This window comes from Oryctolagus cuniculus, chromosome 17 (assembly GCF_964237555.1).
Source record: "Oryctolagus cuniculus chromosome 17, mOryCun1.1, whole genome shotgun sequence".
Lineage (NCBI taxonomy): Eukaryota > Metazoa > Chordata > Mammalia > Lagomorpha > Leporidae > Oryctolagus > Oryctolagus cuniculus.
Window position 1 is genome coordinate 46,169,317 of NC_091448.1, and position 22,995 is coordinate 46,192,311.

General features: G+C 58.1%; 1 protein-coding gene across 4 annotated transcripts in view; it reads left to right on the forward strand.

Moving 5' to 3' along the window:
- Positions 1-22,995, forward strand: part of ABR (ABR activator of RhoGEF and GTPase) — a 181,688-nt gene that overhangs the window by 137,866 nt on the left and 20,827 nt on the right. For all 4 annotated transcript variants that reach the window (XM_017348925.3, XM_002718897.5, XM_051825368.2 and 1 more), the window contains 6 exons: positions 5,389-5,511; positions 5,772-5,847; positions 6,618-6,722; positions 7,587-7,661; positions 11,071-11,168; positions 11,476-11,607. In XM_017348925.3, coding sequence (XP_017204414.1) covers positions 5,389-5,511; positions 5,772-5,847; positions 6,618-6,722; positions 7,587-7,661; positions 11,071-11,168; positions 11,476-11,607 — 609 coding nt within the window. The remainder of the gene's footprint in view (positions 1-5,388; positions 5,512-5,771; positions 5,848-6,617; positions 6,723-7,586; positions 7,662-11,070; positions 11,169-11,475; positions 11,608-22,995) is intronic.

The window sequence follows — 22,995 nt, forward strand, 5'->3', positions numbered from 1 at the left end:
CTTACCTGAGAGGCAGAGTTACAGAGAGAAATCTTCCATCTGCTGCAATGGCCAGGGCTGGGCCAGGCAGAAGTCAGGAACCAGGAACTCCATCTGGGTCTCCCATGTGGGTATCAGGGGCCGTCTTCTGCTACTTTCCTAGATGTGTTAGCAGGGAACTGGATCAGAAGTAGAGCTGGGCTGGCGCTGCGGCTCACTAGGCTAATCCTCTGCCTAGCTGCACTGGCACACCGGGTTCTAGTCCCGGTTGGGGCGCTGGATTCTGTCCTGGTTGCCCCTCTTCCAGGCCAGCTCTCTGCTGTGGCCCGGGAGTGCAGTGGAGGATGGCCCAAGTGCTTGGGCCCTGCACCCCATGGGAGACCAGGATAAGCACCTGGCTCCTGCCTTCTTCGGATCAGTGCGGTGCACGGGCCGTAGTGTGCTGGCCACGGCAGCCGTTGGAAGGTAAACCAACTGCAAAGGAAGACCTTTCTCTCTGTCTCTCTCTCTCCCGGTCCACTCTGCCTGTCAAAAAAATTAAAAAAAAAATAAAAAAAAAAAATAAAAAGCAGAGAAGCCAGGACTTGAACCAGCGCTGCAAGTGGCAGCTCAATGCACTGTGCCACAACGCCGGCCCGGGAAAAGGCCTTCATAAGGCAGAGCTCAGCGTGTGTGAGAGAAAGGCCTGAGCAGCGTCACAGACGAGGTAGCAAATAGATGAGAAAATACCACAGCGAACTCACTTGCTCTAAACATGCCCAGAGCCTCTGCCTGGAGCCGGCTGAGATACTCAGCGCACCCAGAACGCTCACGGATATTTATCCTACTTTAGGCCGCAGAGGAAATCCCAATTTAATAGATCACAGTGCAGTAAAATTAGAAATCAACAAGTGAACATGAGTTAATTATATGCCTGGAAAGTTACAACTTTCAAGTTAGAGGATGTCGAAATGACAATTACACACTACTTACTACAGCACACACACACACACACAAACGCCTGGGGGCAGGCATTTGGCCTAGCAGGTAGGCCGTCCTCGTCCTAGGTGGGAATGTCGGCTTCAAGTCCCAGCTCTGCCCCCACCCCCAGTTTCCCACTAATGCAGACCTTGGGGGGCAGCAGCGATGGCTCACGTTCTGGGCTCCTGTCACTCACATAGGAGGCCACTGCTGCCGACATTTGAGGAGTGATCCGGTAGATATGTGTCAGTCTGACTGTTTGCCTCTCAAATAAATAAAATTTTAAAAAGCTGGGGGGAGGGGCATTTTGGCACAGCAGGCCAAGCCACTGCTTACAAAGCCGGCATCCCGTACCTAAGTGCCAAGTCCTGACTGCTCTGCTTGCCAGTCCAGCTTCCTGTCCAGGTACCTGAGCCCCTGCCACCTGTGTGGGAGACCAGGACAGAGTTCCTGGCTCCTGCTTTCTGCCTGGCCCAAGCTGTGGTGGCCATTTGGAGTGTGAACCAGTAGATGGAAGACCTGCTCGCTCGCTCTCCCCCAACTGCCCCGTTTTTTCTGTATCTCTCATTCTCCCTTCAGACAGATAAATTAACAAAGAAAATGTTGTCAAATGAAAGTATTGCACATCAAAAGCTATAGGACGCAGCCAAAGCTCTGTTAAAGGAGAGTGTATAGCCTTGACTTCATAGATTCACCGCCAGTGGCTGGAACAGAGCAGCCCAGGAGGAGAGGCCTTCCCAGTGACTGCACAGGAGGCACGGCGTGGTTCATCTGGCCTGGGCATCCTTCCTCCCCCGCCCCGGCCTCCCTGCAAAAGCCTCTCACCTCTGGGTGGGGTGCCCGCTGCCAGTTCCTGGTGTTCACCTCCGGCTTTGCTTGAATGGTCCCCGCTGCACGTGTGTGCTCGGCTTTTTCACTTCCCCTTTAGGGTCTGGACTCGAGTGTGAGCCTGTAGCTTTCTTCTCGTCCGTGCTCCTGACACTTAGCGTGTGATACAGAGCTGCTTAGCAAATTGCTACGACCAGATAGCCCCTAAGAACCCTTTCAGCTGAACAGGAGGGGTGTCTTTAAGGCCGAGGGTCTGCCTGGGGGCGCTTCCTGACCGGCACAGGTGACCTCCTGGGCGGCCAGGCCCTGCCTGCTTCACTGGAGGTGAAGAGGTCCTGGGACTGGCAGGCTGTGTGCCCGCCCTCCAGCGCTGGGTGTGCAGGCCAAGCCCCGCAGTGGCTGCAGGCGTGTGCAGGACACCCCCCCCCTCCCCCGCCCCCGCCCCGAGTGCTCACACAGTGGAGAAGGTAGGCAGGCCCGGCACTGGCCACAGACGAGCTCAGGAGCAGATTAAGGGATCTTAAGAGATTTGTCCTTTTAAAGATAAATTTTTAAAACTTTACATTCTTCCTTAATCATCAGTGTAATGCAGGTTTGTTGCAGCAAGAGATGTGCACAGTGCCCAAGTATGAGCAGCCAGCATGCCCTGCCCATTGCTAACAGTCCGCAGTGTGTTCTGCACTCTTCTGTACGTTTTCTGTGGTGTGTGTGTGTGTGTGTGTGTACAAGGGTGCTTCAAAAACTTCATGAAAAATGCGTATGATGAGAAAACTATGCATGGATTTCAAGTCTTTTGCATCAAAATGTACCTTTTTCTAAAAATGATTTTTAAAAATTTATTTTAAAGGCAGAGTTAGAAAGAGGGGAGAGAGAGAGAGAGAGAGGGAGGGAGGGAGGGAGGAGAGGTCTTCCATCTGCTAGTTCACTCCCCGAATGGCTGCAATGGGCAGGGCTGGGCCCTATCACAGGCAGGAGCCTGGAACTCCTTCCAGGTCTCCCATGTGGGAAGGCCAAGCTCTTAGGCCGTCTTTCATTGCCTTCTCAGGTGCATTAGCAGAATCAAAAGCAGAGGGGCCGGCGCTGTGGCAGAGCGAGTTAAGCTACTGCCTGCAGCACCAGCATCTCATAGGTGCTGGTTTGAGTCCTGGCTGCTCTACTTCTGATCCAGACCCTGCTGATGTGCCTGGGAAAGCAACACAAAATGCCCCAGGTCCTTGGACCCATGCACCCATGTGGGAGACCCAGAAGAAGCTCCTGGCTCCTGGCTTTGGCCTGGCCCAGCCTCGGCCATTGCAGACATTTGGGGACTGAACCAGTGGATGGAAGACCTCTCTCTCTCTCTCTCTCTCTCTCTCTAACTCTACCTTTCAAAATAAATATTAAAAAAAAAAAAGAATTTGAAGCGGAGCAGCTATGATTTGAACCAGAGCCCATGTGGGATACAGGGCATTGCAGGCAACAGCTTAACCCTCTGTGCTATAACACTGGCCCCGAATTTATCTTTTTTTAAATATTTATTTTATTTGAAAGTCATACTTAAAGAGAGAGAGGTCTTCCATCTGCTGGTTCACTCCCCAAATGGCTGCAGTGGCTGGAGCTGAGCCGATCCGAAGCCAGGAGCCAGGAGCTGCTTCCAGGTCTCCCATGTGCATGCAGGGATCCAAGTGCTTGGGCCATCTGCTGCTGCTTTCCCAGGCACATTAGCAGGGAGCTGGATCAGAAGTGGAGCAGCCTGGACTTGAACCGGTGCCCATATGGGATGCCAGTGTTGCAGGCCAGGGCTTTAACCCACTGCCCCCCACAGCACCGGCCCCTAAATGTATCCTTTAATCCCATTTTCTCAGGGACTTTCTTGCCTGTGACTGGGACTAGACTACATGTGCTGCTTAGTAACTCAGCTTTTCACTCCACAGCTGCCTCAGCCTGCTTTGGATCCATGATTCATTCATTCTTTCTTTCTTTTTTTTTTTTTTTTTTTTTTTTTGACAGGCAGAGTTGGATAGTGAGAGAGAGAGACAGAGAGAAAGGTCTTCCTTCTGTTGGTTCACCCCCCAAATGGCCGCTACGGCCAGCGCATTGCGCTGATCTGAAGCCAGGAGCCAGGTGCTTCTCCTGGTCTCCCATGGGGTGCAGGTCCCAAGGACTTGGGCCATCCCCCACTGCCCTCCCAGGCCACAGCAGAGAGCTGGACTGGAAGAGGAGCAACCAGGACAGAATCCGGCGCCCCAACTGAGTCTAGAACCTGGGGTGCCAGCGCCACAGGCGGAGGATTAGCCTAGTGAGCCGTGGCGCCGGCCCATGATTCTTTCTAACAGCTGCCTCCCGTCTGGTGCTTGCCTGCACAGAGTGTCCCTGGATACTCACGGTGTTGTTTCTGATTCTCCACTCTTTTTTTTTTTTTTTTTTTTAAGATTTATTTATTTATTTGAAAGTCAGAGTTACACAAAGAGAAGGAGAGGCAGAAAGAGAGAGAGAGGTCTTCCATCTGCTGGTTCACTCCCCAGTTGGCTGCAACGGCCGGAGCTGTGCTGATCCAAACCCAGGAGCTTCTGGGTCTCCCCCGCAGGTGCAGGGGCCCAAGCATTTGAGCCATCTTCTACTGCTTTCCCAGGCCATAGCAGAGAGCGGGATCAGAAGTAGAGCAACTGGGACTTGAACCAGTGCCTGTATGGGATGCTGGCACTGTAGGCAGCAGCTTTACCTACTACACCACAGCGCCAGCCCCCTGATTCTCCAGTGTTACAAGACACCTCTGCAGTAAACGCTGGGCTGCAAGGGGTGTGGCTGGGCCCAAGTTCCAGTGCCTTTAATCACCTGTGTCTGTTTTGTCCGCACCCCCAGCAGGGTAGAGTCCCTAACCCCCACCCCCTCACAGCACTGGCGTTGAGGCTGTGGGTAGTTAATACTTTGCCCATCTAATGGGTTTGAAAAAAAAAAAAAACAGCATCAGAAATGAGCTGTAATTGAAGAGCTGGAAGCTGGTGTTGGAGCTGAGCACCATAGCAGTTACTAAAAGGGAGGAGCCCTTTATAAAATGCATTTACCTTGGAAAACTGGAGGGGGCGCCGGGGCACAGAGCCTCGTGCTGACGGGTGTCAGAGGTCTCTGGCGCCAGGGTCTCTGATGCAGTGCGGAGCCCAGGACCCCAGCAAGACCTTCTTGTCTCAGTTTCAAAAGAAGGGGCTCAGCAGGAAGCACGGGGGCTGGTCAGGAGGCAGAAGGAGGGAGGAGGCGTGACCCCCTGCCTTTTTTTGGTTTCTGTGGGAGAAGTGAGGCAGGGCAGGGGCATGGCTACTTTGAAGAGAGTGGGTGGCCCCTGGGCTACCCAACAGCTGCGGTTGCCTGGTCCCTGCCCCTGTGAGTTGGAACAGAGCGGAGGTGCCTTGGCGGGTGAGTGTTAGATGAAGCAGGTGGTTGGGGGTTGGGCATCGGGTTGGTGGGTTTGCGGGGTGTGCTGCCAGGGGGGCCCCTCGGGGTCTGGTGACTTAGCCACCCCGGGGGTGAGCGGTTCTGCTGACTCAGGCCAGGAAATACGGACAGTAAGAAGCGTGGTTGCTACGCAGGGGGATGTGGTGCTTAGAGCTGCTGAGTGGGGGGACCGTCTGTGCCTCGCCCCTGCAGAAAGCCAACAAGGGACAGAGCCGGGCCATCGAGCGCCTCAAAAAGAAGATGTTTGAGAACGAGTTCCTGCTGCTGCTGAACTCCCCCACAATCCCGTTTCGGATCCACAATCGGAATGGAAAGGTCAGCTGGGGCTGCCCGCTCCCTGTAGCTCCTGGCCCTGAGTGGTGGCAACTCTGGCCCCGGTGCCCCAGACAGGCTGCCACGGCTCCAGCCCTTGACTCCTCTCCCCACAAGGAGTCCTCTCCATCTTCTGGCTACCTCCTTCTCTGAGCCCAAGGGTGCCTGGGTGAAAAGCAGCTTTGTTGGGGACCCTAGAATCCGAGAATGTACTGGGTCTGGCGCTGGCCACCCCACTTAGTGCTCCTCTCCTCTCTCTCTAGAGCTACCTGTTCCTGCTGTCCTCCGACTATGAGAGGTCAGAGTGGCGAGAAGCAATTCAGAAACTACAGAAGAAAGGTGAGGTCCTGCCCTGCTCCGATGGCGGCCGTGGCCACAGGAGCCTTCTGTGTTCCAAGCACTTCCCGCCCGTTAGCTCCTGTTTAACCCTCAGCTGCACCCTGGGAGGTGCCAGGGAGCTGGCTCTTAGCTGATGTTTCAGATCTACTGAGGCCCCAAGAACTGAAGTGGTTTGCCCCAGGGACTTGTGAATTAGGGATGGGTGTGGACCCACAGCCCTCCTGCTGTCTCTCACACACATGCCTGAGCCTCCTCAACAGAAGAGCCTTCTACTCTTTTTTTAAATAAAGATTTATTTAGTTATTTGAGAGGCAGAGTTACAGAAAGAAAGGGAGAGCTCGATGTTCCATCCACTGGTTCACTCCCCCTGATGGCCACACAGCCAGGGATGGGCCAGACCAAAGCCAGGAGCTTTCTCTGGGTCTGCCCCGTGGCTACAGGGGCCCAAGCACTTGAGCCACTCTCTGCTGCTCTCCCAGGTGCATTAGCAGAGGGCTGGATCCCAGGTGCAGCAGCCGGGACTCTAACCAGTGCCCAGCACTGGAGGTGGGTTTACCCGCCTTGCCACAACGCCGGCCCCCAGGTTCTCCTACTCTGAACCCTCTGACAGCACGTACAGCTGTGCCCAGGTGGATGCCTGCAAGCCTTCCACACGCCACCAAGGACTAACTCTGCCCCTAGAACAAGACCACCTCCCGGCAGCTGCCCTGGGCAGAGCTGCAGTCCCCATGGACCTGTGCCAATGCCCCCTCCTCTCGCTCCTCCTACAGATCTCCAGGCCTTTGTCCTGAGCTCAGTGGAGCTCCAGGTGCTCACAGGATCCTGTTTCAAGCTTAGGACTGTACACAACATTCCTGTCACCAGCAATAAAGATGGTAAGATCTAGAGCCTGAGTTGCCCAGCCAGCAGTTTCAACCCCCAGGGAATGGCTGGAGCCTTCTGGAGGGACCCAGCCAGCCTCGGAGCTGCAGATGGATCCTGGGCTGCACTGGGCTGGGCCTGCTGGGTTCCTGCCTATTGAGCTCTTTGATGGTGCCCTCTGGCTTGAGAGGAGAGTTGGGGGCCCTTATGCTCTGGGACCATGTTGTTAATATGTTCAGGAAGTAGCTGGAAGAAAGGAGCAGAAGGCTAAAGCATGGGACATGGGGGCGGGGAGGGTAGAAGATGCACGGTAATGCCAGGGCCCAGCTCCTGGAAGGCCCTGAGTGCCGAGCAAGCAAGGCGCCTGTGGGAGGGCTCTGGGCAGAGAGAGCTGCCTTCAGAGTGGCGCCGGGTGGCTGGGTGCTGGCCGCCTCTGATGTTGGCACGGAGCCTGCTCTCTGGAAGGCACTTGGAGAGCCAGCTTCCCTTGGAGTATCAGGGTCAGCTGGGGTCTCCGGCAGGGGGCAGGGCTGAGCTCGCTCTCTTCCATTAGCAGTGACCTCGCTTTAGTCCATTTCGACTTTGAAGGTTAGGTGGGGGAGGGTAGCCATGGGGTTGGCAGGGCCCACAGGGAGGGAAGGCAGCCCTGGGGAATGGTACCAAACCCCTGGCCAGGTCTGGAGATGGGATCTGGCTTCCCAAGCCCAGCCGGAAAGGGAAGGGCCCCAGCATTACTGGGGAGCTCACAGCACAGGAGCCGAGGGCTTGGGAAACGTCTCCTGCAGGCCACCAGGTGGTGCTGTGGGCCCAAGGCGCAGGTCTGATCTGGGAGGGGACAAGCCTCTCACCGCCCCTCCCTGGGCACTCCTCTCTTGCAGACGACGAGTCTCCAGGGCTCTATGGCTTCCTCCACGTCATCGTCCACTCGGCCAAGGGGTTTAAACAATCAGCCAGTAAGTGTCCCTGACCCTAGCTAGCCACTGTTCGGCCTTTCACGGAAAGTCCCTCTGGAACCATCGTGTGGGACCTCCCGCTGGTACCCCTGCTCTGCCCCTGTCTGCTCAGGCAGGCCCTGCATGCACACCTTGAGTGGGGCGTTGCCCGAAAGGCCAGCAGCCGGCTCCTCCTGGGTGGGGGAGCACTCCTGCCCTTGGTCCCCAGGGCCTGCTCTCCCCTAAGTCCTCCCTCCAGGTGTGTGAAATCCTGGACTCCAGCCCAGCTCTGCCGATCACAGACTGTGACCTTGGGCAAGCTTCGTAACCTCTCTGCTTCCTTCTCCATGAAAGGCCTCACACTGGTTAATACAGCCGAGAGTGGGCTTCAGCCCGCCCGGGACATGGATGCTGCACCCGCGTTCCTCTCTCGTCCCTCCCTACGTCTCTAGGTCACCAGCCCTGTGGATTGTTGTCCTCCGATGACTGAATGTGTTTAGCATTTCACAGAATACAGCCACACTGTTTATCTGCATAGGAATTTCTTTTTTGAGGATTTGTTTGTTTATTTGAAAGGCAGAATGACAGAGATCTTCCATCCACTGGTTCACTCTCAAATGGCTGTAACAGGCCGGCGCCGCGGCTCACTAGGCTAATCCTCCGCCTTGCGGCACCGGCACCCCGGGTTCTAGTCCAGGTTGGGGAGCCGGGTTCTAGTCCTGGTTGCTCCTCTTCGGTCCAGCTGTCTGCTGTGGCCCAGGAGTGCAGTGGAGGATGGCCCAAGTGCTTGGGCCCTGCACCCACATGGGAGACCAGGAGGAAGCGCCTGGCTCCTGGCTTCAGATCGGCACAGCACACCGGCCATAGCAGTCATTTGGGGGGTGAACCAACAGAAGGAAGACCTTTCTCTCTGTCTCTCTCACTAACTCTGCCTGTCAAAAAAAAAAAAAAAAAAAAAAAAAATCAAATGGCTGTAACGGCCAGGTCTGGGTCAGGCTGAAATCAGGAGACAGGAGCTTCTTCATCTTGGTCTCCCACGTGGGTGTCAGGGGCCTCAAGTACTTGGTCATCTGCTGCCTTCCCACCCACATTAGCAGAAGGCTGGATAGGAAGTAGAGCAGCTGGGATTTGAACCAGCACTGAGATCGAATGCCGGCCACACAAGCGGCGGCTCAACTCACTGTGCCACAGCACCGTCCCCTCTCTGCATAGGAACTGCTGAGTCGTTTCTACCCATTTGCCAGATGAACATACCAAACTATGTCAGGAGAGGGGAAAGGTCTGAACACAACACAGGATCAGGGCCCCAGAGCCCCCAGCCCTGCCAGCTGCATCCCACATGGAGCTTCTGTTACCGCAAAGCCTCCCGCAATGCCGGGGTGAAGAGGTGTCCCCTCGCTGTGTTGCTGTCACAGTAGGGCGAGCCATGGTCCCTGCACCTGTCACCTGGCTTCGTCCCTCATCATCGGCCTCTCCCGCTGTGGGCACTCTGAGGACAGGAGCCAGGTCCCCTCTATCCTCAGATGGAAGGGAGCTCAGGGGCCGGAGTGAGTCGTCGGTTTACAGAGCGCCCACTGGGCATCTGGGGAAAACGAGGAGGCAGCAGGCCAGTGGGCAGCGCCGCGGCACGCTCCAAGCCTGTTCCCATCCCTCTGGCCCCTCTCCGGGGTCACCAGACTCATTCCTATTCCACATGCAGGGAAGCCAAGGCCCAGGGGGCTCCAGCAACGTGGCAGGGCACGAGAATCCATGCCTTCCAACTCCAAAGCCCGGTGCTTCCGCTTTGAGCCACTCTGGAAGTCTGGCCAGGACCCCTCTGCTCTCAGCACTCAGCCTGCCTGTTAACAAGGTGGCTTCCCGGCCCCTCCCCCGACCCACAGCACGACGTGCTGGGGACAGCTGGCCCAGTCGTCCTGGCTCCCAGCTCTGTGCTGCTGCTGTGCACGCCTATGTCTGCGTGCTGCACAGCTCAATCAGGTGCCTCCCACCTCCACGCTGCCTGCCCCCCCACTTCCTGTTGGCTGGATGGGGGGGCTCCTCGAGGAGCAGGTGTCCACCTCCTGGACTGGGTCAGGCGGTAGGCGGCTGGGGGAGCTACGGGAAAGCTTCTCCCTCCCTCGGGGTTGTGTCCACCTCCCCCGCCCCAGCCCCTGCCCTGCTCAGTTGCTCCTGCTGGCCTGGGGTGGAACCTGTCGAATCCTCACCCATGGCTTCTTGTCCTTGTAATCTTGGTCTAGCCTCACTTGGGCTTAGGTGGGGGCTCACCGTCACTGCCCCGTCTTCGGGACCACAGCCCCAAGGGGAGAAGTTAGGCTATTTGTAGAGAATGAGGATTTGAACCCAAAAGTCTGATGCTACGGCCCTCACCTTGACCCTGTGAGTGATCTCCCTGCCTCTGACAGAAGGGTCACCCCCGCCACAATCAGTGACACTGGCACGTCCTGCCCCCCACCCCGTCCAGCCACACAGCCTGTCCCCGATCATCTGCACCCACATTCCAGCATGTTCTGATTCCCATTTACATCTACTTCGGGTTGCACCCAGCCAGAGACTTCTCGGCGGCAACTCCCCACCCCCTTGCTCCTGTGGTGGGTGACTCCTGGCGTCCACCAAACTGCACACCCACCCTCTGACCTCTGCCCCTTGTCACCTTCATTCCTGTCACAGAGGGTGGGCCGTGGTGCCTCAACCACACCCCTGCACCAGCACCCTGATGGGCAGCAGGGTCTGAGCCCTGGAGGGAGCGTGTGGATTTACAGAGTGGCTCCCAGCCCTGTGTCGCCGGGTGGAGAGGAAGGGATTTCAGCCTGGAGGCCTGGGATGGAGAGGGGAACCCCAGGGACCCCGCCAGCCCCTACCAGTCCATTATGTGGAGTGCCGGACGGTGGTGAGAGCGTCCACTCAGCTCCCAGAGAGTCACTGCACCTGCTTTGGGCCCAGCCCTGCTCTAAGTACCAGGGGATGCACTTGGGAGTAAGAAAGCCCGTGGTGTCTGCCCACATGGTGTTTGCTGTGGACGAAGAGACACAGCAAGGGCCCAGAGAGCAGAGACCACTTCAGTTCAAGTTGAAGGAAACTGCCCAGACGGGCTGGTGCGTGGCCCAGTGCCCTGCAGTGACGCAGCCTCACCACCACTGGGAAGCCATGGGAAGCGGAGGTCACTCCTTCAGCCCGTGTGGTCGGGAAAGGCCTTGACCATGTGGCAATAGCAGGCAGTGAGGGCAGCAGCCCTAAGGGAGCAGCTTGGCACGTGGAGGGCCACGGGGCCAGCCTGGCTGGGGTGCGATGGGGAGAGTGGAGAAGTCGGAGGTACCCAAAGGTGTGGGCCCTCAGGGAGCAGAACACCAAAGTGCCCCCCTGTGCGTTGCCCCCAACTTTCCCCCGGGCCTCTGTCTCGAGCCTCACTCTGCTTGTCTGTCTCCTCCTACAGACCTGTACTGTACACTGGAGGTGGATTCCTTTGGCTATTTTGTCAGCAAAGCCAAAACCAGGGTGTTCCGGGACACAACAGAGCCCAAGTGGGATGAGGTGAGTGGTCTGTCGGGGAGCATGCCCGCCCGACCGCCTGTCCAGGCCCCGTCTGCCAGGCCTGTCGGTGAGCAGCTGTCTCGCTGGTTGTAGTGTTTGTGTCCAGGAGTGCCAGGCTCCGGATTGTAGTTTTCAGTGAGAGGGAGGCCTCTGGGGGCTCTGGAAGGGGAGGATGCCCTCGCTGGCTTGTGAGGTGGTCACCCCGGGCCCTGTCACCCCACCCTCACAGAGCAGAGGGCCACACCCGCCAGGGAGCCAGGTCTCCCAGCCTCGGGAGCTCAAGATCCTTTGTGCCGTGTCTCCCCAGGAGTTTGAGATCGAGCTGGAGGGCTCCCAGTCCCTGCGGATCCTGTGCTATGAGAAGTGCTACGACAAGACCAAGGTCAACAAGGACAACAACGAGATCGTGGACAAGATCATGGGCAAGGGACAGATCCAGGTGGGCATCCCGGGCACCAGGCAGGGCTTTTGGGGGAGGTGGTGGCCTTCTGGGTCAAGATGCTTGAGCTTCTGTGACGCTGGCTCAAGGCTGGCTTGAGAGCGGTTCCCGGGCCGCAGCTGGCTTGTGGCACCCCAGCAGCCATGTGGGCGTGGCTCCCCTGGCTTCCACACCTGGCTCAGGTGGCTTGTCCCCACACCTGCAAAATAGACCAGAGGACAGCAGCTGCCTTCGTGTTCACGTTCCAACTTCAGTTTGTTGTTGGCTCACTCCTGGGAAGGGTTCTGACGCTGTGTCTGGGAACAGGAGGGATGAGTGTGTTGGATGAGCTGTGTCTGCCGGCTGCCCGGTATTAGGAGTGAGCACGCGTCCCTTGCTGGTGCTGTCCTCCCAAAGGCTTAGCTTGCTGCAGGGTTGCTGGAGGCTGGTCTCTGACCTGTGGCCAGGTCACTGGACCTCGTGGATTCTCTGAACACCAGTAGAGGCAGGTCCTCGCCGTCAGCTGTGTTTCCTGGAGCCCTGAAAATATGGGTGTATGTAGGAAAAAGGCACTGTTTGCAGTCTGTGTCTCTGGAACATTCTGAATGCCAGTTTTGAGGGTGACAGCTCCTCACTTGTTGAATGAGCCAGGCACTAGTGGATGGGATGGGACTGAGCCCTTCTCCACACTCCAGGCCTCTGTGTAACCTCGTAGTTGTGGCAGAAGTAGATTCTGGGCTTGCGAATGGGCCTTAAGTGCTCTGGGCTTCTTAACGGCTGCCCAGGTGTGACTGGGTGCCGGCTGGGACAGCCCTGTCTACCACAGGAGCTAGATGCTGCTCTGCCGTAGGGAATGTTTGTTTCCCGATGCATTTTTGAGGTTGCAACTTGATATCTGGCCCTTGACTACGTGGTCTTTGGCATTGGGACCTGTGTAGGTATCCCACTACTCCCCACACGTCTGAGGCTCCAGTGTTTCTGTTGTTTTTAAATTTATTTGAGAGACATGGAGAGAGAAAGAAAGCTCCCTCCCACTGATTCACTCCTCACCTGCCCACAACCGGGGCTGGGCCAAAGCCAGGAGCCAGTAACTCCAGGTCTCGCATGTGGGTGACAGGGACCCAATGACTTGAGCCATCGCTGCTGCCCCTGGGGTCTGCATTGGTGGGAAGCTGGAATTAGGGGCTTCAGTATTGGAGAGGGGATGGCACTGTTTGTTGGGGACCTGGCCATCAGCCTCATACTGCCCCGTGTTTCTGAGCACGTCGCTTCCTGACGCTGTGGGAACTGTACCCTGCTCATCAGTCCTGTCACCAGAGATACAGTGTTGCTGGGCAACCACAAGCCAGAGAGAGAGGGAGAGGGAGAGGGAGAGAAGAGCTCTACATTCAGGGGATGGGAGCCCTCCAGTCCCCAAGACCCCCTGAGGACTAGTGCCTGGCTCTCACACACCCAGGCTATAACAGAAGGCTTAGAGAGGGTGCCCAGAGCAGCCAGCTCAGGGGGCACTTCGGGCGCTATGCACCCTAGAGCTCAGATCCCAGGCCCCAAAGGCCACACTCCCCCCTACCTGGACTTCAGCCCTGTTGTCTTCGTCGTGGTAGTCGTCTTCATCATAGTCACCGTCCTCGTGGTGGTCCTCCTCCTCTCTCAGCTGCACACCCCCAGGGGAAACACACCATCAATCATGAGTCTTGGAGACAGGAGCAGATGGAGGCTGGGGGAGGGGGAGGAAGCCAGGTTATGTTTGGCAGAGCAGAAAGCACCGTCTGGGAAGGAAAATGTTCCTGTGTTTAAGCTTCGAGGAATGCTCGGGGCCTGGGAGTCAGTGCTAAGCGCAGACCTTCCTGCTGCCAGCTGACCTGGGCCTGCCACAGGCCTCTGGGCCTTTGGGCTCCCCCAGCGTCCAGCCCCCCAGCCACAGAGCCATTGTAGCAGCGTCCTGTGGACCCGGGAGGGGGAGGGGGTGCCCCCCAACGAGCACACTGGGGCTCCTAAGGCGCCCGTCCCCAACTGCCCTCAGAGCCCCTGAGCACAGCCAGGCCGGGTGTGCGGTCTGCTGAGCCTTTCCACGTGGCCAGCCCTGTGGAGCCACAGAACGCTCCGCACCCATAGCCTACTCCCGCCGCCTTTGCTGCCGCACGGCCAAGAACGGGAACCGGCACCGGCCTTAAGGTGGCCCCGAGGTAGCACCAGGTCCTCAGGGGAGTTGAGGTGGCCTGGAGAAGAAGCTGGGGGAGGAAGGCCTGCCTGCCTCTGCCGTCCCCTTCCCTCAGAGCCCCCTCCTCCTCCGCCTGCTCCAGCCTCTGCTCCTGTGACCATTCCCTCTCTCGAAGGCTTCGCCTGGTGCGGCAGGCTGGGGCTGACAATGTGTAGTGACAGGCTCATCACTGGCACGCGCGTCCAGCACATGTGCTCCAGGAATCCCGTTCCCAAGTGTGCTCTCCGTGATCCTTGCAACCGCTCTGCGAAGGATCTGACCATCAGACCCTCCCCACTTTGCAGCTGAGGGTGCTGAGGTTGATGCCTTGGGGAGGTGGATCTGCCCCCAGCGAGCAGGGAAGGCCAGTGGTCCCCATTGCTCAGGCCTCCCTCCAGCAGTCTGCCAGCCTGTCCTGACCTGGGGAAGGAGACAGGCACGGGGTGGTGTCTGCCCTAGGATCATGAGGCACAGGGGTTACCTAAGGCAGAGGGCAGGCCTGGCGAGGAGCATTTTGCCCAGTGTGGAGCTGGCTGCCCCGGGACTTGCAGGGTCCCCATCTAGAGGAGCTCCTATCAGATGGGGAAGGCACACGTGCCAGGGAATGAATGCCAGGCCTCCAGGGAGCAGGCGGATGCCAGTGCCTGGGAACGGGAATGTGTGAGAGTGTCCGGAAGCCCAGCCCCGTGCCGGGGGCTTCCATCCCTTACCACAGGGCCTCTTTGGCGTACCCTGTGTGTGGCAGCATTAGCAGTTGTAAAAGGGGTTAAATAACCTGTCCCAGGCCACGCAGTGCAGGTAGGAGAGTCACGCCTTGAACCTGGGCTGGTAGCCGGCTCCAGACCCCAACTATAGATGCTCCTCTGCCTCCCGCTGCTCCGTAAGCAACAAGATGGGAACTTATGCCGCAGGAATTCAAAGAAGGAACTGGCCGCCACGGGCTGCAGTTAGGGAGGCTTTGGTGGGGGGTGCAGCGAGGGGGGTGCGAGAGCACCGGGTATTTATTTTAGAGGGAAAATTGCAGTTGTAGTAAAGAGACTTGGAACCCAGTCACAAACCACTCCTCCCTTCTCCTGGTATGTAAGCTTTAACATAGCTTTGATCATAGTGTGTGATTTATATTTTTCTATTTTCGTGTAGTATTATCAAAACCCCCTTTTTTGGGGGCAGGGCTGCCCAGTCTTTAGAACTGCCTTTTTTGATGCGTTGTCAGAAGAAATTTGTACACTCCATGGAAGTCCTTTCATTTGACAGCAGCCCACAGAGTAAGTGCCGTTTTCAGCTCTGTGTTCCAGCAAGGTGGGCGGGCTCGGGGTCAGCTGAAAGCAGTGGGCTGGGCTCTCCAGGGGCAGGACCCGTGCAGCCACAGGCAGGGGCGTCCCTGGAAATGAAGGTCCCCAGCCACCCTAAGCAGGAGGGGAAAGTAGGAGGGAGGGGAGGGGAGGAGTAAATCATGGGGTTGGGGGCAGAAGGACTCCTGGATGCATTTAATCCAATCCTGGTCTTGAAGACAAGCAAACAGGGCACAAAGGGTAAGCGGCATGGTCACAGCCACACAGCTCCGAATGCCGGGTCCCCAGCCCAGGTCGGTCATGTGTGGTCAGCTGCTGGGCACGTGAGTGGATGGAAATGCTCGTAGATGGTGCGGGGACAGGTGTGGCTGTCAGCCTGTCCTTTGTCACTGGAGAGTGAGTGGGAGATCCCACCAGCTTGGTCCCCTTCTCCTCTTCCAGACCTGAGGAGCCAAGGCCTCTGATTCTCCATCCAGGTCACCCCACCCTCTACCTCTTCGTGGTACCTGGCCCCAGCCAAGCCAGGGTAACAGCTCTGCCAGGAGGTCCTCCCCCCACCTCAAGCTCTGTCTGCCCTGGCTCCCTGGGGACTCCTGCATATTTGTTCTAATCTATTTCCAACCATGCTGCTCCAAGGCTCCAGATGTGCTGTCCCCAACTGGGACCTCTCCGCCTACTGATTAGCATATTCCCAGGGCCCAGCCCATCTTGATTGGCTGGGCCATAGAAGAAGACTGTCCCTCAGGGCCCCACAGTTCAGCTCCTGTCCCTGAACTCAGTCTGGAGAGGGGTCTGAGACCAGGGGGCCGTCTCATGCAGGGGAGCCCCTCTGTGCCCTCACCACTCCTCCCTGCTGCTTCCCCGCACACAGCTCTGCCACAGGCCCAGGACGGCCCCCTCACCCCGGCTCCCCTTGCATGGGAGGCAACTCGGCTTCCCCAGCCGCCTGCCAGGGCAGTGCCTCCTGGGACCCTTCCAGGGCTGCAGGTCAGGAAGGAAGTCCAGCGTGCCGATGCCTGGGGGTAGCTCGCCCTCTCTGCTGACTGCAAGGTTCAGGCTTTTCCCTTCCAAAGCTTGGAGCCCATGGGGGTGGGGGTGGGGGATGCCTTTGACATTCTTGACCGGGCCACCAGGCAGCTTGTGAGAGATCAGAACTGTCATCGGTGGTATTTAGGAGGTCAGGAAGGCCAGTCCCCTGCTTTCAGGACTGGGAATGTTCACCAAGCCCAATCATTTCATTCTTGTTTTAGTTGTGTTACAATGTATATAACATAAGTGGAGTCTATTTAATAAGGTTTAGGTGTACAGACCAGGAGCAGTGTTATCCAACCATCACCACCACCCCTCACCCAAATGAAACTCTGTACCCACTAAATAGGAAACCCCCACAGCTCCGCGACAGCCTCCATCCTACTTTCTGTCTGGACCAGGGGCTTTGTGCCGTTACAGGGGGCGGATTCCATTTGGGGCCTGAGTGTCACTCCCTGGAATGGGTGGGAGCGCGTCTTGCTTATCTGTTCACCCACTAGTAGCCCCGTGGTTGTTCACACCTTGACCCTTCTTACTTTTAGGTGCGGTAAAGAGCCCCATCTCTGAGGATGGAGGTCTCATAGCCTCCTCTCCAGAGATGGGGGGCCCTCCTCCACCCCTCCCAGCTGTCACAGGAGAGCGGGACCATGTGACCCCAGGGCACCGCTGGTCACTGTGAGCTTTGTACAGTTGAGCCACCCCAGCCTTCTCCCTGCCAGGGTGACAGTCCCTGGCTCCTCTCCCCACTGCCAGTCAGCTTTTCAGATGTAGTGAGTGTGGGGTACAGGGACCCTGATGCTGGGGGAGGAGACTGGACTGAGAGTCAGGAAACAATTCTTGACCTCTGGGAGCCTCCATTCCCTTGTCTTCGATGGGGATAGTTACTCCCACTCTTGCTGTGAGGATGGGGCGCACCCAGAAGAGCTGGTCGGAGCTGTGGCACACACATCCAGACTTTGAGTTCTCATTCATTCCATGTATTAAGCACCTGCTAAATGGCAGCACTGAACAGTACATACAAGGAATAAACAAGACCTCGCCATCCAGTAAAGAAAACAAAGGGAATTTTTGTCCTGCAGCCGGGGTCAAAGGGGCTTTGAGGCCAGACAGATTGGGGGGTGTTGTATGTCTGACCTTCTGTCCTTAGTTGAGAGCAAAGGGTGAGTTCCTGTACTCAGAGCCTCAGTTTTCTTACCTGTTAAATGGGCTCTAGTGAGGACTGAATGGAGTCCAGCTCGGCCTTGATGAATGAACCTCAGGGTGGAGAGAGGGGCAAGTCAAGGCTGGGGCCCTCACTGCGGCCTGAACCCAGGGCAGAGCAGCCAGGGTGCATCCCCGTGGAGCAGCTCTTGGCTGGGCTTAGTCAGGCCCAGAGCACGGAGCGAGTGAGGAGCCCGGCAACAAGGGGCCTTTGTCAGCAGCCAGGGAGCGGCTTCTGGTTTCAATTACTCTGCAATGCGTGAGCAAGCTCGGAGCGAGTGTAGGTCAGGAGCCTGCTAGGGCAGGAGTCGGGCTCCCCCACCCCTGTTTGCTCCCTCTGGCCCCCATAGGGTCTGTTGTCCCCCTTTGACTCTGCCTGAGGATTTCCCGGGGCCAGCTTTATTGTCCTGGGAGCCTGGCCTCTGTCATGTTGGCCAGAGTGACCTGGAACCCCTTCCAGCTCTAGCCCACTTGGTGCTTCACAGGTGGTACCAGGAGGTGCTTGGGGCCCTGCCCTGGAGAGTGACAGAGGCCATTCACATGCAACCCTGACACCTTCTTCTCCCATCCAGCCTCTGGGCCCCTGGCCACTGGGCTAGGCCTTCTGTCCACCAGGTTGGAGGTCCGAGCAGGCTGCTGTGAGAAAGCAGGCTTTTCTCTCTCGTTCCACCACCAGGGTCCCCAAGCCCCCATCTGGCACACCCTATAGCCCAAGGCAGCTCCCTGCCCCTGGACACTGGGCGACCAGCCCTGCCCTGCCCCAGCCTGGGCTGGAGACAGGTGTCCAGGGACTGCCTGCCTGCGGAGTTTATGGTGTGTGTACTGCTGCCTGTGCCAACCTAGGAGCTCTCCCCTGTGCCACCATCACCATGCCAGCCTCAGAGGCACAGGGGATGGGGTGGCTGAGCATCAGGCCTGTTCTGCTCCTCCCTGCCTGAGATGCCACCTCCTCCCCAGGCCTAGGTGACTGGAGACACCTGCATAGGCCCCACCCACCCCAGCTGTGGCAGACCCGTAGGTTCCCCAGCCCAGCACCCCACCTGCTGCAACTCTGCAAGGCAGGGCTGGACGCCTCTGGGAGTTGGAGAACAGGCAGCAGGGTACTTGTCCTTGGTGGGCAGAGGCCCGGGGCTGCATCCTGACAGAGTGCCCACACTGCTGTCCAGATGCTTGGTGCAGACCCCTACCAGCCATCCCCATCTCTAGATGTTGCTGATCGGGGGAGCCTGCATTCTGCCCAGTAGACTGTAGAGACAGGAAGCAGATGGAGGCCCGAGTCTCCCCCACCACCCTCCTGGTTTGCAAATGCCACCTTAGAAGGCTCCATGCCATTCTCCCAGGGTAGCTGAGAAGCTGACCCAGCGAGGACCTGGAGAACCCATGCGTCTAGGCCCTAACTTCCAGCCTCCCACCAAACCCAAAGAAGGGTGCTCTCCTTTCTGCTCCAGGACTGAGTATTCCAGGACTCTGGCAGGAGACCCAGGTTTGATCCCAGCTGGCTTGCCACAGGCAACCTCCTGGGTGCATCCTCCCGAGCCCATGGGCCTTCCGAGAGCCCCAGGAGGTGCAAGCAGCAAGCATTGCTGTGTGCAGTGAGTAGCTCATCGCCCTGCACGTGCGCCTTCGTCCTCCCAGGGATCCTCAAAACTAGGTCCTAGGGTGGCCTCACTGTTTGTGAAAATTTGAGAAAAGGACGTGGGGGAAGAATTGCCAGGGAGCTCCCAGCATTTGGGCCATGGCTGCATGTGAGCACCAGTAAGGGGTCGGTTGCCTTGGGGACTCTGCTGGCTTCCTTCCAAGACTGTGGCAGCCCCTCACTGCCAGCCCGTCCTTCACCGTGGTGCTGTGGGCTGTGGCAATGACTGTGCTAACAGGGGACTGACCCCTCGCTCAGCTTCTCCCCCTGGGCTGGGATGGAGATGGCTGGATACAGCCTACTGTGACCCGTGGAGCCCAGGGTAAGCTGCACTGGCTTCAGAACACACCCCAGCGTGGCTTGACTACCAGGCTGACCCAATGAGATAAGTGTTAACCTGCACCAGCAAGGCGGGAGCCCTGCGTTTGTGCAAAATGGGGAGAGAACTGGAGGGAAGACCTGAGTTGTGGATCCAGGACTGCGACCCAGGAGTTTCCTGAAAAAGCCTTAGTCTGCTTGGCCCTCACACAGAGGGAGCACAGGGCCGACGGCCTTGGTCAGGAGAAGCAGCAGCTCTCGCAGGGACTGTCGGGACTGCCCCACGACCACCCACAGAACTGGAGGTTTGAGCCATCCTCAGTTGAAAGGCGGCTCAGAGCTGGGGGCTCTGCTTGCAGGGCTGAGAGTTCCTGGGAGAGACTTGAAGAGCTCCCAGGCAGAAGTGTGAGCAGGTGGGCCCCTGTCCCCACCTCGGCCAGGACCTCTGCCCTCTGCCTTTATCCACTTGGAAGGCAGGGAGACTTCAGCACAAGGTTTCATTTGGAAAAAAAGGAGGGACAGACCTCAGCAAAGTCATCATAGTAAAAATAATAACTATTTAAGGCCATTGGGCTGGTCCCTACTCCTGGTCTGACAGGTGTGCAAGCTGAATCCAGAGAAAGAGGGTGGCTGCCAGGCCCCTGGCTTCCCAGGGCTTTCCTGCAGATCACCTTGAGCTCAGAGCTGGGTGGAGGAGCGGGAGGCAGGGGGCTCAGCAGCCTTCAGCCCTGCTATCCGAGGCTGTCATGTCCTTAGCATGCTGCCTGGGTGGCCCCATGTGCCCAGAGCATGCCCCGGGGTTCCCCTGCCCACTAGCTCTGCTGGGGTTCCCTGGCCTCCTTCCTGTGAGGAGGAATGGGCAAATGACCAAGGGGTCTCCTGGCTGTGACCGCTGTCCTGGGTCAGGAAGGTGTAGGTGGCCTGGGGGGGGGGGGGGCGTGGCCTGCCCACTCTGTCCCTGGGTGGGTTTTGTTCTAGATAAGCAGGATGTTCCTAAAGGCTCAAGTGGATTTTCCACCCTTTTCTGTGACCAAGCGTGCCCTGAGAATCACTTGAGCTTGCCAGGGACGTGCTGTGCCACTGGGTAGTTCGGCAGCAGCCCAGCTGTTGGGCTGTTTCAGCGTCTCCGGTCCACTTAGTGCCACCAGGCGCCCCTGAGACCACAGGCGGAGGTGGTCAGGCAGAGTGGAGAGTGCAGCTTGTGAGGAAATGAGTGCTTGGCCTGTCCGGGAGCCAGCCTGGGCCAGGGATGGCAGAGAGCAGGTTGCCTCCAGCAGACTGGGTCTATGGAGCAACTAGCTCCTCCTCCCTGCCTTTCACCTGTACGTCCCAAACCGGAGCATACCCAACCCGGTGCCCTAGCCCCAGCCCCAGCCCACACATCTGTCTTTAACCACCAATAGCTGCTGATCACCAGGGAGTTGAATTAGGAAAAGCACAGCTGCTAGCAGGCAGAGCCCAGAGCCCTGGGCAGCTCTGCGGTCTCAGGCCTGGACTGCCTGAAGGAGCCCTGAGCCCTCCTGCTTGGAGGGTCAGTTGAGGTGTGTGTGTGCACGCGTGCACGAGCGCGCGCAGCGGCGGCAGTGGGCGTGGCGCGGGTTGGCCAGCACTTGGTTTGGCTGAGTCAGACGTGCGCTGTAGACGGCAGCCTCCCAGCCTGGTGCATTGTGGCTGTCCATTCAGTGATGAGTGGATGAATGAATGAGTAAATGAGTGGAAAGGCAGCTGCCAGGCTCAGTTCTGCCATTGGCTGCTCAGTGACATCCGGCAAGGTGCTCCCGCCCGTGGACCTAGTGCAGGCCATGAACGTAAACAGCAGATACTCAGGCTATCAGACGGGCAGACAAGAAAGATGTATAAGTGGGTCCCCGTTTATCAAGACTTCCGTCCTTCCGATCCATAGGCTTGCGTTAGGGTGGGTACAGAGAAAGGTGAGAGCTCCGGGCAGGGCTGCAGGGACCACGGAGCCGTCAGTTAGGACACTGCCAACCCCACGGGTCCTGGGCTGTCTGGGCACTACCCTGCTTGGTTCTCTTTTGGCCTGCTCTTCTGTGCCCATACTCAGCCAGAAACCAGCCCCAGGATTCGCTTCTGCTTGCCTACAACCCTGGTGCCACCTTACCCTCCACTAGAATCTGGTCTCCCACCCCACACCACGCAGAGCCTGACAGGTCTCTGCCAGGCCCGATCCACAGCTGGATGCCAGGCCTCTCTCTGTGTGCTGGGGCTCCCCACCCCGACTCCCCTCCCCTCTCAGGCCAGCCCTGCAAGGGGGCTGTGGCCTTGGTCTGCTGGACGCTCAGAAACTCCCTTTCCTGCCACGGGGTCCTGTGAGCCAGAGGACAGGGACGAGGGCGGGGGGAGATGAAGGTCACTCCAGTGGGGAAGGGTCAACTGAGAGAAGCGGCAGCCACGTCCCGAGGTTCTGAGAAGGAAACTTCCTCCCCGCGTTCGCAGGCCCGGGCAGTGCTGTGGCAGTGCCTGTCTCCCGCCCGCATGTCACAGGCCCTGTGTTATTCCCTGGTGACCTCTTCCCCCTCAGCCACGCTGCTACTGAGCACGTTAACCTGATTTCACCTCAGTCACAGCTGTGCTGGTGGCGAGTCCCCGGCCAGGCTCCTACCCACGCCCCACTAGGGACAGCCCCTCTCATTCCTCTGGCCCGGAGCCCGGGGAGGGGGTGGGGGAAGCTGGGACGATCTGCTGGGAGTGTTTTTAATTCCAAAGGCAGCGACATCTGTGCGTGGGGGCCTCATTGCCCAGCTCTGTTTATCCAGACAGGGGCTCTTGCCTGTCCTCATGGGTGGACGGGTTCAGCCAGGTGTGGCTGGGTGGAGGGGTGGTCACTTCCTGGGTGCCCAGAGTAGCTGAGCTTAGCCCATCCAGTAGAGATGGGGCAGGGGCCGTGGTGACCTACAGGGCCTACAGTCCAGGCTGCCCCTCTTGAGTGGTGTGCTGGGGACATTTGTCATGCACAAATCCTCCTCCACTCTGCTCCCAGGCCAGTGATTCCAGGAAAGGATGAGTCAGGCTTGGGGAAGAGAAGGCAAATCTGTGCTGTCCCTCAAGGAAGGCCCGGCCCATTGGGAGGAAGGGGAAGATGAGCATCTCCAGGAGCGCCTCCGACTCGGCTACCCATCTGCTAAGGCGCTTATGTCACCATGGAGACCAGTCGTCCACGGTGCATCCAATCAGAGCGTGCCTCACCCAGACACGTGTTGAGCCTAGGGCTCCTAAGGCAGACAAGTGTAGAGCTCTGGGAAGAGGATTTATACCATCACCCCTTCCCCCCAGCATAGCCAGCGGACAGAGGGTACCTGTCCCCCCAGGCTGCACCCTGTGGTATGTGACTCGACCAGGGGAACGAGAACCTTAAAAAGCCGGCAAGAGGCCAGTTCAGAAGGTAACTGGCCAGAGCCAAGTGCTGGCTGTGTGTCTGCAGTGGGTGGACATGTGCGATGGCTCCTTACCAGCCAGTTACACAACCGCCGATTGCACATTTGCTGGAGACATGCAGAGAAGCGCTGGGGCCCAGCTGGGGTGGATGGCCGTGCCCCACAGCTCTGAGGGCTCCACCTCCTAACGGGGCTACCTTGACTCCCTCTGGTTACAGATGTCCTCCGCCTTCTCCCAACTTCCATGGCACTTCCTGCCTGGTTCTGATGCCTTGTCCGTCGGGGTAAGACGCATAGACGGTGCACAGTTGATCCATGGCCGGTGCAGGGAGGCCTATT